General features: G+C 44.6%; 1 protein-coding gene across 1 annotated transcript; it reads left to right on the top strand.

The window, feature by feature from the left end:
* The first annotated feature begins 1,086 nt into the window (after nucleotides 1–1,086).
* Nucleotides 1,087–2,220, top strand: LOC131002497 (uncharacterized). Its single transcript, XM_057928978.1, has 3 exons — nucleotides 1,087–1,464; nucleotides 1,555–1,888; nucleotides 1,970–2,220. The coding sequence occupies exons 1-3, from the start codon at nucleotides 1,087–1,089 to the stop codon at nucleotides 2,218–2,220; spliced, it is 963 nt and encodes a 320-aa protein (XP_057784961.1).
* The last annotated feature ends 10,797 nt before the right edge of the window (nucleotides 2,221–13,017 follow it).

Below are 13,017 nucleotides of genomic sequence, written 5' to 3'. Positions count from 1 at the left end.
AGATCAACCAACCCTCGTCGGGTGTCATTCAGCGTCCCCGAGTTGCTGCGTCAACTGCACGTTGGGGTTTAGGGATCCGTTCGCCTAAATCATTCCGTGGGTTAGATTCAGAAGTTTTGGGATTTCCATCCTTTCCGTTCCAGTTCAGTCTTCCGCGTGCGTTGTGTTCGATCGATCGGCAAGGATCATATCAATTGTTTTGTTATTTGATTTATCTACTTTGTTATTTCAGTTTAGGTTGGATACCCGTTCTGCCCATAACCACGTTTTGGTCAGAACACTGCAGAAAACAAAACCCTTTTGGTGACACCCTTGCAGGAGAAGTTACTGCTCAGTTCCCTGTGGATTCGACTCTGGACTTACCACTAGCTAGTCTAGTTGTGGGCACAGGATTATTTATTTGCGCGAAGCTCAAACGACGGCTTCGTCAAATTGGCGCCGTTGCTGGGGAACTGAGAGCGCTAGTAATTTCTTTTGTGATTTTTGTGTGAGTTTTGCCTTCACGTTTGTGTATGCGTCGTACCAGGAGTGCAGGTAACGAAGATCTTTTGTTCCACAAGGAGATTGAGAGACTTGCTCGAGAGAACAACGCTGCTAGACGCAGGGCAGAACAAGAGGCACATGCAAAAGAGAGACAAGTTAGAAGCGGAGAGAGAGATGGCAGAAAATCTGGAAGGGCATAATGACAATGCCAACAAGACTCTCCGAGACATGATGTTTCCGAACAACTTGAACCTCCGGCCATCAGCCATAGTACTACCGGAGATCACTGGAAATTGGGAGCTGAAGCATACTCTTATCCAGATTTTGCCCAAGTACAGTGATATGCCCGGAGGGGACCCTCAAAGACATCTCCAAGACTTTGAGATGGCATGTGGAACGGTGCGCACAGCTAGTCAAGCACTTGGCGAATACATCTGACTCCTTACTTTTCCGTTCTCTCTGTTAGAAGGAGCGAGGGAGTGGTTGTATGATTTGCCCGAAGGAAGCATCCGGACCTGGCAGGAGTTGCAGAGCAAGTTTTTGGAAAAGTACTTCCCAGCTGCCCGGATCCAAAATCTGAGGACTCGAATAAGCAACATAAAGATGGGATCGGCAGAAGTCCTATATGAGTACTGGGGAATGTTCAAACAGATGCTGGCCAAATGCCCACAACACCAAATACCAGATCATGATCTTATTCAGTATTTCATGGGAGGACTCCGAAGGCAAGATAGGAAATGGTTACACGCTGCATGTGGAGGATCGATCTTAAACAAATCTGTAGCAGAAGCTTTCAAGCTCATAGCCGACATGGCAGAGGAATCAAGAGATGAGGAAAGGACTATAGTCAGAACTACTCCGGTGCCGGCTCCTTCTGCCCAAGACGAAAAGTTGGACAAGCTTTGCAACATGTTCGAGAAGTTTATGACGAACCAAGGAACACCCAATCAAGGGATTCCCAACATTCGGAAGCCTGTGAAGGCATGCCAGCTTTGCATGGCAAATTCACATGCAACCGATGAATGTCCACAACTTTTCGAAGATGAAGAGCTTAATGCTATTGGGCAACAGCCAGGAGGAAACAACGGAGGGCAAAACCAGAAACCTTTTGAACCCTACAGGCAGCAGTACAACAATCAAGGATGGAGGCAACATGAGAACCTTAGGTATGGCAACAACAACTTTTTGGGGCCAAACCAAGGGCAAACGAGTAACCCACCACAATACTCGCAACAACCTCAACAAGCAAGAGGATCCTCTCTATCAGAGCTCGTGCATCAAATGGCCCAACAACAAGTGAAGTTCCAGCAAGAGACCGAAAAGTTCATAATGGAAACTAGAGGAGGAATGCAAAATGTAAACTCCCAACTATCACATCTTGCCCAAGCAGTCGCCAGACTTGAAAGTAAACAAGGGGCACTCCCATCCCAAGTGGAGGTGAAGAAGGTGAATGCCTTGACACTCAGAGGATGAAAGGAGTTGCCAGAGGTTGATAAGGAGAAAAACAAAGAAAAGCTGGAGATCAACGAGCAAGTTGGAAAGGGGTCAGCAGATGAGGAAGAATTTGCCCTAGAGAAAGAGGCAAAGCGAAAGACGACAGGGAAGGGTAAAGAGAAATCAAGCCAGACTGAGCCAATAATCCCCTTTCCAGGCAGAATGGCCAAGGAACAAGAGAAGGAAGAATTAACCGAACTGGTTAAAATCTTCAAGAAGGTGGAGGTCAATATGCCCCTTTGATATGATCCTTGCCGATCAATCGAACACCACGCAAACGGAAGACTTGAAAAAAACGAACAGAAGATGGAATCCCAAAACCTCTGAATCTAACCCACGGAATGATTTAGGCGAACGGATCCCTAAACCCCAACGTGAAGTTGACGCAGCAACTCGGGGACGCTGAATGACACCCGACGAGGGTTGGTTGACTCGCCGTTACGTCGATAATTGAATTCGTCTTGGAATAATCAAGAGGAATTCGGAATTCTCAAGAGAGAAATAAAACTCACAAGTTTATTGATAAAAGTAGGTTATCTTCGTCCAACATGTAGCAGCCATATATATAGGCAAAACTAAACCTAGTCTAATAAGGAAATAACTTAAAAACAAGCCCTAATAGGCCAAACAAGGCCCTTACTTTAAAAATCCGAAAATAACAAGCCCTTTAAACTAATGGGCTGCGAAAAATAACAATACTGAAATAAATAAATGAAGTCTTCAAAATAAATCAAATCTTCAAGCTTCGGCCCACTCGCATGTAATGAGATTAATTAGACTTGGACCGACTCCACCATCTCCAATGGGTTTCTTCATCAACTCTTGAGCCCACACTTCTTGAACTAAGCTCATCAAGCTCTCCTTGAACTTCTTGGCTCGTGCTCTTGTAACCGGACCAACAAGAACATGCACCGGGTCTTGCACCAACGAACCTTGGGCTGCATCATTCCCCTCCTCTTGAAGAGGATTTGTCCTCAAATCCAAAGCATCACCTACATCAAAAGGGCTCAAATCAGTGACATTAAAAGAAGCACTCACATTATACTCACCTGGTAAGTCCAACTTGTAGGCATTGTCATTGATGCGCTCCAACACTTGGAATGGTCCATCCCCCCTAGGAAGTAACTTGGATCGTCGCTGCAATGGAAACCTTTCCTTGCGCATGTGCAGCCATACCCAATCACCGGGCTCAAACACTACTTTGCGACGTCCTTGGTTGGCTCGCTCGGCATACTGCTTCGTGCGCCTCTCAATATTCATCCTTGCCTTCTCATGAATCTGCTTCACAAAATCAGCCTTTTTCTTGCCATCAAGGTTAGTATACTCATGCTCAGGTAAGGGAGATAAATCCAATGGAGTCAAAGGATTAAATCCATACACAATCTCAAATGGCGAAAATTGAGTAGCAGAATGAACAGAACGATTATAAGCAAACTCAACATGAGGCAAGCAATCTTCCCAAGACTTAATGTTCTTCTTGATAATAGCTCTAAGCAAAGTAGACAAAGTCCTATTCACTACCTCTGTTTGACCATCAGTTTGTGGATGACAAGTAGTAGAAAACAAAAGTTTAGTACCCAACTTACACCACAAAGTCTTCCAAAAATAGCTCAAGAACTTCGAATCCCTATCAGAAACAATAGTCCTAGGCATGCCATGCAATCTAACAATCTCTCTAAAGAATAGATCAGCTACATGAGATGCATCATCAGATTTATGACATGGAATAAAATGTGCCATCTTAGAAAATCGATCAACAACCACAAAGATGGAATCTCGACCACGCTTAGTCCTAGGCAAACCTAACACAAAATCCATAGAAATATCAATCCAAGGTGCTGTAGGAATAGGCAATGGTGTATACAATCCATGGGAACTCACCCTAGACTTAGCTTGTTTACATGTAACACATCGACCACAAATTCTCTCAACATCACGTTTCATATGAGGCCAAAAGAAATGCTCATGTAGAACAGTGATACGATCCTTGCCGATCGATCGAACACAACGCACGCGGAAGACTGAACTGGAACGGAAAGGATGGAAATCCCAAAACCTCTGAATCTAACCCACGGAATGATTTAGGCGAACGGATCCCTAAACCCCAACGTGCAGTTGACGCAGCAACTCGGGGACGCTGAATGACACCCGACGAGGGTTGGTTGATCTCGCCGTTACGTCGATAAATTGAATTCGTCTTGGAAAAATCAAGAAGAATTCGAAACTCTCAAGAGAGGATAAAAACTCACAATTTGATTAAAGGTAGGCTGAAAATTCGTCCAACACATAGTAGCCTTATATATAGGCACAACTAAACCTAGTCTAATAAGGAAACAACTTAAAAACAAGCCCTAATAGGCCAAACAAGACCCTTACTTTAAAAATCCGAAAATTAACAAGGCCCTAACTAATGGGCTGCGAAATAAAGCTAAGTAAATAAAAATTGAAGTCTTTCACACTTCGGCCCACTCGCACGTAATAAGATTAATCAAACACGGGCTCAATTCGCCAACTCCACAATCTCCAATTGGCTTCTTGATCAACTCTTGCTTCCAAACTTCTTCAACTAAGATCATCAAGCTCTCCTTGAACTTCTTGGCTCGAGCTCTTGTAACTGGACCAACAGGAACATGCACCGGGTCTTGCACCAACGAACCTTGGGCTGCATCATTCCCCTCCTCTTGAAGAGGATTTGTCCTCAAATCCAAAGCATCACCTACATCAAAAGGACTCAAATCAGTCACATTAAAAGAAGCACTCACATTATACTCACCTGGTAAGTCCAACTTGTAGGCATTGTCATTGATGCGCTCCAACACTTGAAATGGCCCGTCGCCTCTAGGAAGTAACTTGGATCTCCGCTGCAATGGAAACCTTTCCTTGCGCATGTGCAGCCATACCCAATCACCGGGCTCAAACACTACTTTGCGACGTCCTTTGTTGGCTTGCTCGGCATACTGCTTCGTGCGCCTCTCAATATTCAGCCTTGCCTTCTCATGAATCTGCTTCACAAAATCAGCCTTTTTCTTGCCATCAAGGTTAGTATACTCATGCTCAGGTAAGGGAGATAAATCCAATGGAGTCAAAGGATTAAATCCATACACAATCTCAAATGGCGAAAATTGAGTAGCAGAATGAACAGAACGATTATAAGCAAACTCAACATGAGGCAAACAATCTTCCCAAGACTTAATGTTCTTCTTGATAATAGCTCTAAGCAAAGTAGACAAAGTCCGATTCACTACCTCTGTTTGACCATCAGTTTGTGGATGACAAGTAGTAGAAAACAAAAGTTTAGTACCCAACTTACACCACAAAGTCTTCCAAAAGTAGCTCAAGAACTTCGAATCCCTATCAGAAACAATAGTCCTAGGCATGCCATGCAATCTAACAATCTCTCTAAAGAATAGATCAGCTACATGAGATGCATCATCAGATTTATGGCATGGAATGAAATGTGCCATCTTAGAAAATCGATCAACAACCACAAAGATGGAATCTCGACCACGCTTAATCCTAGGCAAACCTAACACAAAATCTATAGAAATATCAATCCAAGGTGATGTAGGAATAGGCAATGGTGTATACAATCCATGGGAACTCACCCTAGACTTAGCTTGTTTACATGTAACACATCGACCACAAATTCTCTCAACATCACGTTTCATATGAGGCCAAAAGAAATGCTCATGCAGAACAGCTAAAGTCTTAGCAATGCCAAAATGTCCCATCAAACCCCCACCATGAGACTCAAGCAATAACAACTCACGTAAAGAACATTTAGGAACACATAACTTATTCTTCCTAAAAAGATAGTCATCATGCCTAAAATACTCTCCACTCGCAGCTCTCGCACATGCTAGATAAATCTCACCAAAATCAGCATCATGCTCATACAAACTCTTGATACACTCAAAACCAAGCAACTTAGCATCTAAGGTAGAGATCAAGGCATACCTCCGAGAAAGTGCGTCAGCCACCACATTCTCTTTACCTTGCTTGTATTTGATGACGTAGGGAAACGTCTCAATGAACTCCATCCACCTCGCATGCCGCTTGTTCAACTTGTGCTGCCCCTTCAAGTGTTTCAACGACTCGTGATCCGTGTGAATGACGAACTCATTGGGCCACAAGTAGTGCTGCCACGTTTGCAAAGCTCTCACCAATTCGTACAGCTCCTTATCATACGTGGGATAACTCAACGTCGCCCCGTTTAGCTTCTCGCTGAAGTACGCAATGGGTCGTCTCTCTTGCATTAACACTGCACCAATACCAACACCAGAAGCATCACATTCAATCTCAAAAGATTTGGAGAAATTAGGAAGAGATAATACCGGGGCGTGGGTCAACTTGTATTTCAACTGCTGAAATGCCTCCTCTTGCGCCTTGGCCCACTTAAACTCCACATTCTTCTTGATGACTTCCGTCAATGGTGCCGCAACACTGCTAAAATGAGGCACGAATCGCCTATAGAAGCTAGCAAGTCCATGAAAGCTTCTAACTGCTGCAACGTTCGTCGGCGTTGGCCACTCTTGGATAGCTCGTATCTTCTCGTCATCAACCTGTACACCCTGCGCACTAACAACAAAACCAAGAAACACAAGCTTGTCCGTACCGAAAATGCACTTCTTAAGGTTAGCACACAACTTTTCCTTGCGAAGCACATCCATAACAGACCTCAAATGTTCAACATGCTCATCATGATTCTGGCTATAAATGAGGATATCATCAAAGTAGACAACAACAAATCTGCCAATGAAAGCTCGCAAAACATGATTCATAAGACGCATGAACGTACTAGGCGCATTAGTCAAACCAAAAGGCATAACTAACCACTCATACAAACCAAGTTTTGTCTTAAAAGCAGTTTTCCATTCATCACCTTCCTTAATCTTAATCTGATGGTATCCACTACGCAAATCGATCTTAGAAAAGACACAAGAACCATGCAACTCATCTAGCATATCATCTAAACGAGGGATAGGATGGCGATACTTTACCGTGATGTTATTGATGGCTCGGCAATCACAGCACATCCTCAAGGACGAGTCCTTCTTTGGTACAAGTAGAACGGGTACCGCACAAGGACTCAAACTCTCCCTCACATGCCTTTTGGCCAATAACTCGCCAATTTGCCTCTCCAACTCCTTTGTCTCCTCCGGATTGGTTCGGTAAGCTGGTCGGTTCGGCAGTGTAGCGCCGGGCACAAAGTCAATCTGATGCTCAATCCCTCGAATTGGTGGTAAACCGGCAGGTGTATCGTCGGGAAAAACATCATCAAACTCCTGCAAAACAGAACGAATAGAAAGGGGTAGAGAAGAGAGATCGTTAGTAATAACCAAGTTCTCCTGATATCGCAACAGCATGATCGGCCTCTCCTCCTGTACACACCACTTCAAATCACTAGCCCTAGCAAGAAAGGACTTATGAATCAACCCATTCTCCTTCTTCTCCACGGGCTGCTCCTTTGACTTCACCTTGTCCGCCTCCTTTTGCAGTTGCACTTGATCCTCATAAACTTGTTTAGGAGTAAGAGGTGTTAGTGACACCTTTTTCTGCTTGTATTCAAATGAATATTTGTTGGTGAAGCCATCATGAATAACACGGCGATCAAACTGCCACGGTCGCCCCAACAGGATGTGGCTCGCTTGCATAGGGATCACATCACACACAACCTCATCCTCATACTTCCCAATGCGAAACGGAACCTTCACTTGCTTCGTCACTTTGATGACGCCTGTCTCATTCAGCCACTGCAAACGATACGGCTTGGAATGCTTCTCCGTGGTCAGCCCCAATCTCTCAACCATGGCTCTACTAGCCACATTCGTGCAACTCCCGCCATCAATGATCACACTACATACCTTGTCTTGAACAAGACATCTCGTGTGAAAGAGGTTCTCCCGCTGCTCTCGCTCATTGGGTTGGGTTTGGATACTCAAGGCTCTCCTAGCTACAAAAAGCTGTCCATTGGGCACAAAAATCTCCTCACACTCCTCCTCATCATCGGTACCATCTCCATCCTCCAATTTCGGCATATCAGGATCGGTCTCATCTCCATCCGTCACGACTTCGCCGTCATCTCTTAAGATCATAATTCTCCTGTTCGGGCAGTCACTCATAATATGCCCGAAGCCTTGGCACTTGAAGCACTTCTTATCTCGATTTCGACCATCGGAAACGGCCGGAATGCCCTGATTTGCTGCACCGGATCCCTCGGGTCGGGACCTAATGAACGGCTTCTTCTCCTCTCTCGGCGGTGCCTCATTTTTCCATTGATTCCCTTTTGATGAGGAACCACTAGAAATTGGTTGCGATTGCCTCCAATTGCCCTGATTCTGGCGCTGGTTGCTGCTGTTGTTGCCCCTCCTCTTGAGTTGATTCTCGATCTTGATGGCCATATGAACCATGTCCTCCAACTCAACGTAGTGCTGCAACTCCACCTTATCACGAAGAATGTGGAGTTTAAGTGGGGCAAGGCGCAAGAGGATGCTTTTCAGCAGTTGAAATACAAATTGACCCACGCCCCGGTATTATCTCTTCCTAATTTCTCCAAATCTTTTGAGATTGAATGTGATGCTTCTGGTGTTGGTATTGGTGCAGTGTTGATGCAAGAGAGACGTCCCATAGCGTATTTCAGCGAGAAGCTCAACGGGGCGACGTTGAGTTATCCCACGTATGATAAGGAGCTGTACGCATTGGTGAGAGCTTTGCAAACGTGGCAGCACTACTTGTGGCCCAATGAGTTCGTCATTCACACGGATCACGAGTCGTTGAAACACTTGAAGGGGGGGCAGCACAAGTTGAACAAGCGGCATGCGAGGTGGATGGAGTTCATTGAGACGTTTCCCTACGTCATCAAATACAAGCAAGGTAAAGAGAATGTGGTGGCTGACACGCTTTCTCGGAGGTATGCCTTGATCTCTACCTTAGATGCTAAGTTGTTTGGTTTTGAGTGTATCAAGAGTTTGTATGAGCATGATGATGATTTTGGTGAGATTTATCTAGCATGTGCGAGAGCTGCTCGTGGAGAGTATTTTAGGCATGATGACTATCTTTTTAGGAAGAATAAGTTATGTGTTCCTAAATGTTCTTTACGAGAGTTGTTATTGCTTGAGTCTCATGGTGGGGGTTTGATGGGACATTTTGGCATTGCTAAGACTTTAGCTGTTCTGCATGAGCATTTCTTTTGGCCTCATATGAAACGTGATGTTGAGAGAATTTGTGGTCGATGTGTTACATGTAAACAAGCTATGATGCATGCCATGGAGGCCCAACTTACGTTGCATATGTGGGCTGATTTAATAGAGTCTTTTATTTTGTTTTATCTTATAATTTTCGTGGGTTATGTTAGGGTGGCTGAAATTAGGCCTTAGTTGAGTCAATTTTGAGTTTTATACCTTGTTTTGACTAAGGATATGTTTCCTTATTAGATTAGGAGTTATTTTCCATGTTTATTCTCCTAGTTTGGTTAGGTTTTCACATACCTTATTTGTAGTCTTTATGATGGACGAAAATTAGGGTGTCTTTTGCTTGTTAGTCAAGTTAGGTTTAGTCTTTACTTTGCCTATATATAAGGCTTTGTGTTGGACGAAATTTACAGCATACTTTTATCAATAAACTTGTGAGTTTTATTTCTCTCTTGAGAATTCCGAATTCCTCTTGATTGTTCCAAGACGAATTCATTTATCGACGTAACGGCGAGTCAACCAACACTCGTCGGGTGTCATTCAGCGTCCCCGAGTTGCTGCGTCAACTGCACGTTGGGGTTTAGGGATTCGTTCGCCTAAATCATTCTGTGGGTTAGATTCAGAGGTTTTGGGATTCCATCTTCTGTTCGTTGTTCAAGTCTTCCGCTTGCGTATTCGATTTGATCGGCCAGGATCATATCATCTGGTATCAAAGCTGGTATCAGTTTTCCAGGTTTCGTAAGGGTCGAAATTATCCAGTGTTTTTGTCTTTCTGTTTGGGTCTTTACGTGCTTGAGAGAGTATGAGTGTCAGTTTAGCAAATCACGGCCATCCAACAATTTTTGATGGTTGCAATCGAGATAAGACGTGTCGTTCGTGTCAAGGGTTCAGATCCCATGAGAGTGAGCAGTGGGCAAATTTCTGTCACACGAGAGTTCTTGTCCACGACAAGTTGTGCAGTGTGATCATTGATGGAGAAAGTTGCACGAATGTGGCGAGTAGATACATGGTGGAGAAATCGGGGCTGACCGAGGTGCAACACCCCAAGCCGTATCGTTTGCAATGGCTGAATGAGACCGGCGTCGTCGAGGTTACCACGCAAGTGACAGTGCCTATTCGCCTTGGCAAGTATGAAGATGAGGTTTTGTGCGATGTTATTCCCATGCAAGCGACCCACATTTTGTTGGGTAGACCGTGGCAGGTCGATAGACGAGCTATTCATGATGAAGTCACCAATAAGTACTCCTTCGCGTATAAGCAAAAGAAGTTGGCAATTGTTTCCCTTCGTCCTCAACAAATTTATGAGGATCACTTGCAACTGCAGCAACGGCACAAGGAGGCGGATAAAGTGAAGTCTACGGAGCAGCTGATGGAGAAAAAGGAGATGAAGGTTGCAGTGGAAGTTGTGGTGGCTATCAAGGATGAGAACTCACGTGAGGAAGTGCTTGAGAAGTCTACTTCATCTATTTTGGAAGCAAAGGCTTTGCCGCAAGCTATGGGTATTGAACAGGAGCAGCGATGTGATGATGCAAATAAGTTCAAGCTGACCTTGTTCACGCAACATCAGCTGCAATGGCAGACTCATATTGGCGACACCAAGCTGATGAAGTTGTTGAAGGGTCCGTTCCACATCGATCAATATGAAAGGGAAATCTTTGGTGAGGCAACGTGATGCAGTTCAGAGTAGAGGTCAGGATGCGGAGCAAAGCCGAATTTCAGAGGCTGCACAGAGTGAAGATCCGGTGCACGTGCCCGGTGGTCCAGTGACGAGAGCTAGGGCCAGGACGTTCAAGGCCAATTTAATGACATTGGTGGAGGAAATCTGGAGGCAGGAGCTGAAAAGGCCAATTGGAGAAGGACCGACGGATCAGAGTTCAAAGGTGGTAAACCTTATTGCTTACCGAGTTGAACCACCAGAGAAGTCTCGATTCCTCTGGCTTTGCCAGAACAGCGAAATCATGTCGCCCAGAGAAGACTCGATCCCTCTGGCCTTGCCAGAGCAGCGGAATCGTTACCCCCGGGAAGAAGCGACTGGGCAGAGAACTCACGTTGAGTCTGCCCGAGCAGAGAACTCAAGTGGAGTCTGCCCGAGCAGAGAACTCAAGTGGAATCTGCCCGAGCAGAGAACTCACGTTGAGTCTGCCAGAGCAGAGAACTCAAGTGGAGTCTGCCCGAGCAGAGAACTCAAGTGGAGTCTGCCCGAGCAGAGAAACCCGCCAGAGAAGACTTGATTCCTCTGGCCTTGCCAGAGCAGACTCGTTTCCAATGCATTTTTTTCAGAGGAGTCCTCGCTGGGGTTTCTTTTGACTTGTTGAACAAGTTCCGTTATTTCTTTAATTTCTGTTTATTTCCTTGTTACGTAGGGTTTCCCGTTCCCTATAAATAGGGCTGTTATGTGTTTGAAAAGTTAGACAATTTTTGATAAAATATAACAGTGAGTTTAATTCTCTCTCAAGTTTCGAATTCTTCTTGATAAACAAGGATTCACCTATCGACGAATCGACGAGTTTCTTCATCCCTCGCCGTGTGTCATTCAGCGTCTCCAAGTTCTTGCGTCAAATGCACGTTGGGGTCTAGGGAATTATTCGCCTAGATCATTTCGTGGTTTAGATTCAGGGGTTTTGAGGCAATCCATCTTTATCTGTTCTTTTCTGTTTGTTACGTTCAATTTCAGTCTTCCGCGTATAAATCAAATAGATCGGAGTTTTCCTTATCTATTACGTTATTACTGTGTTTTTCCGGTGAAACTTCCATAATTCTCGGCAAAAGAGCATATCATCTGGTATCAGTTTCCGGGTTTCGTAAGGGTTACGCTATCTATATATTTACCAAAAAAAAATAAAAAAAAAACAGCAAAAAAAAAAAAAAAAAAAAACAGAGCACAATCAACACGATCTGTCGAAAACAAAAAAAAATGAAACAAGCAGAAAGCAGTACATCTTCAATTTGTGTTTACCCCGTTGTGTTTTACTTCATTCTTTGGGTTTAATCGCTCGTTGTGGTATTTGTATGTTTCTGCGTAGCACTGATTTTGGGTTCCAGTCTGCGTTTAGGCGTCTCTCTTTTCTTTGTCGAGTCCTATCTTATCTGTGTATTTTGCTGTGGTTCTTGTGAGGCGTGACATCGAGTGCTCTCGTCGAGTGCGCTTGTTGATCTCGTTGTGCCGTTGGTTGGTGATTTCCCGTGGTAGATTGAGGAATTTGTTTCTTTGACAGAGAATTTGAGCGGAAAAAGGCAAGAGTGGTGAGATTAGTAGAGGGTAAAAGCCTTGAATTGAGTGGATACACGAGCGCTGAGTGTTTTCATCTTGAGTGATACACGAGTGTTGGTAAGGTGGTGAGGTCCTTACGTTGTTTTTGTTGTTTCACTAACGTTTCTTGTTTTCTGTCCGTGTTGTTATGTCTAAACCAGCTGAACAGGGTATAGACTTGAGTGATAGCCCTGTTATGGATCCTCAGTTCAAACTAGTGATGGAGGCTCTTCGCTCCGAGTTTGGCAGGATGCTACATTCCGAACTCGAGGGCGTGTATGACAAGATCGACTTGCTGGAACAGTCTCATTCGCGTGCACCCACTTTCACACGAGGAGGCAGACACGGGCGAGGAGGCCGTGGTGGTGGAGGCGGCCGATTCCACCGTCAGTATGAGGAGCATGTTGAGGATACCGAATTTGAGGATGAGGACGACGATGAAAGAGCGTGGCAGGACAATAATCTGGGCAACATCAAGATGAACATTCCTCCTTTCCAAGGGAAGAATGATCCCGAATTGTATCTTGATTGGGAGAGAAAGATGGAGCTTATGTTCGATTGCCACTCCTATTCAGAGCTCAAGAAGGTGAAGTTGGCAGC

The sequence above is a fragment of the Salvia miltiorrhiza genome, unplaced genomic scaffold (genome assembly GCF_028751815.1).
Source record: "Salvia miltiorrhiza cultivar Shanhuang (shh) unplaced genomic scaffold, IMPLAD_Smil_shh fragScaff_scaffold_141_1, whole genome shotgun sequence".
Lineage (NCBI taxonomy): Eukaryota > Viridiplantae > Streptophyta > Magnoliopsida > Lamiales > Lamiaceae > Salvia > Salvia miltiorrhiza.
Note: the sequence above shows the minus strand (reverse complement) of the source record. Positions and strands in the feature narration are given on the sequence as shown.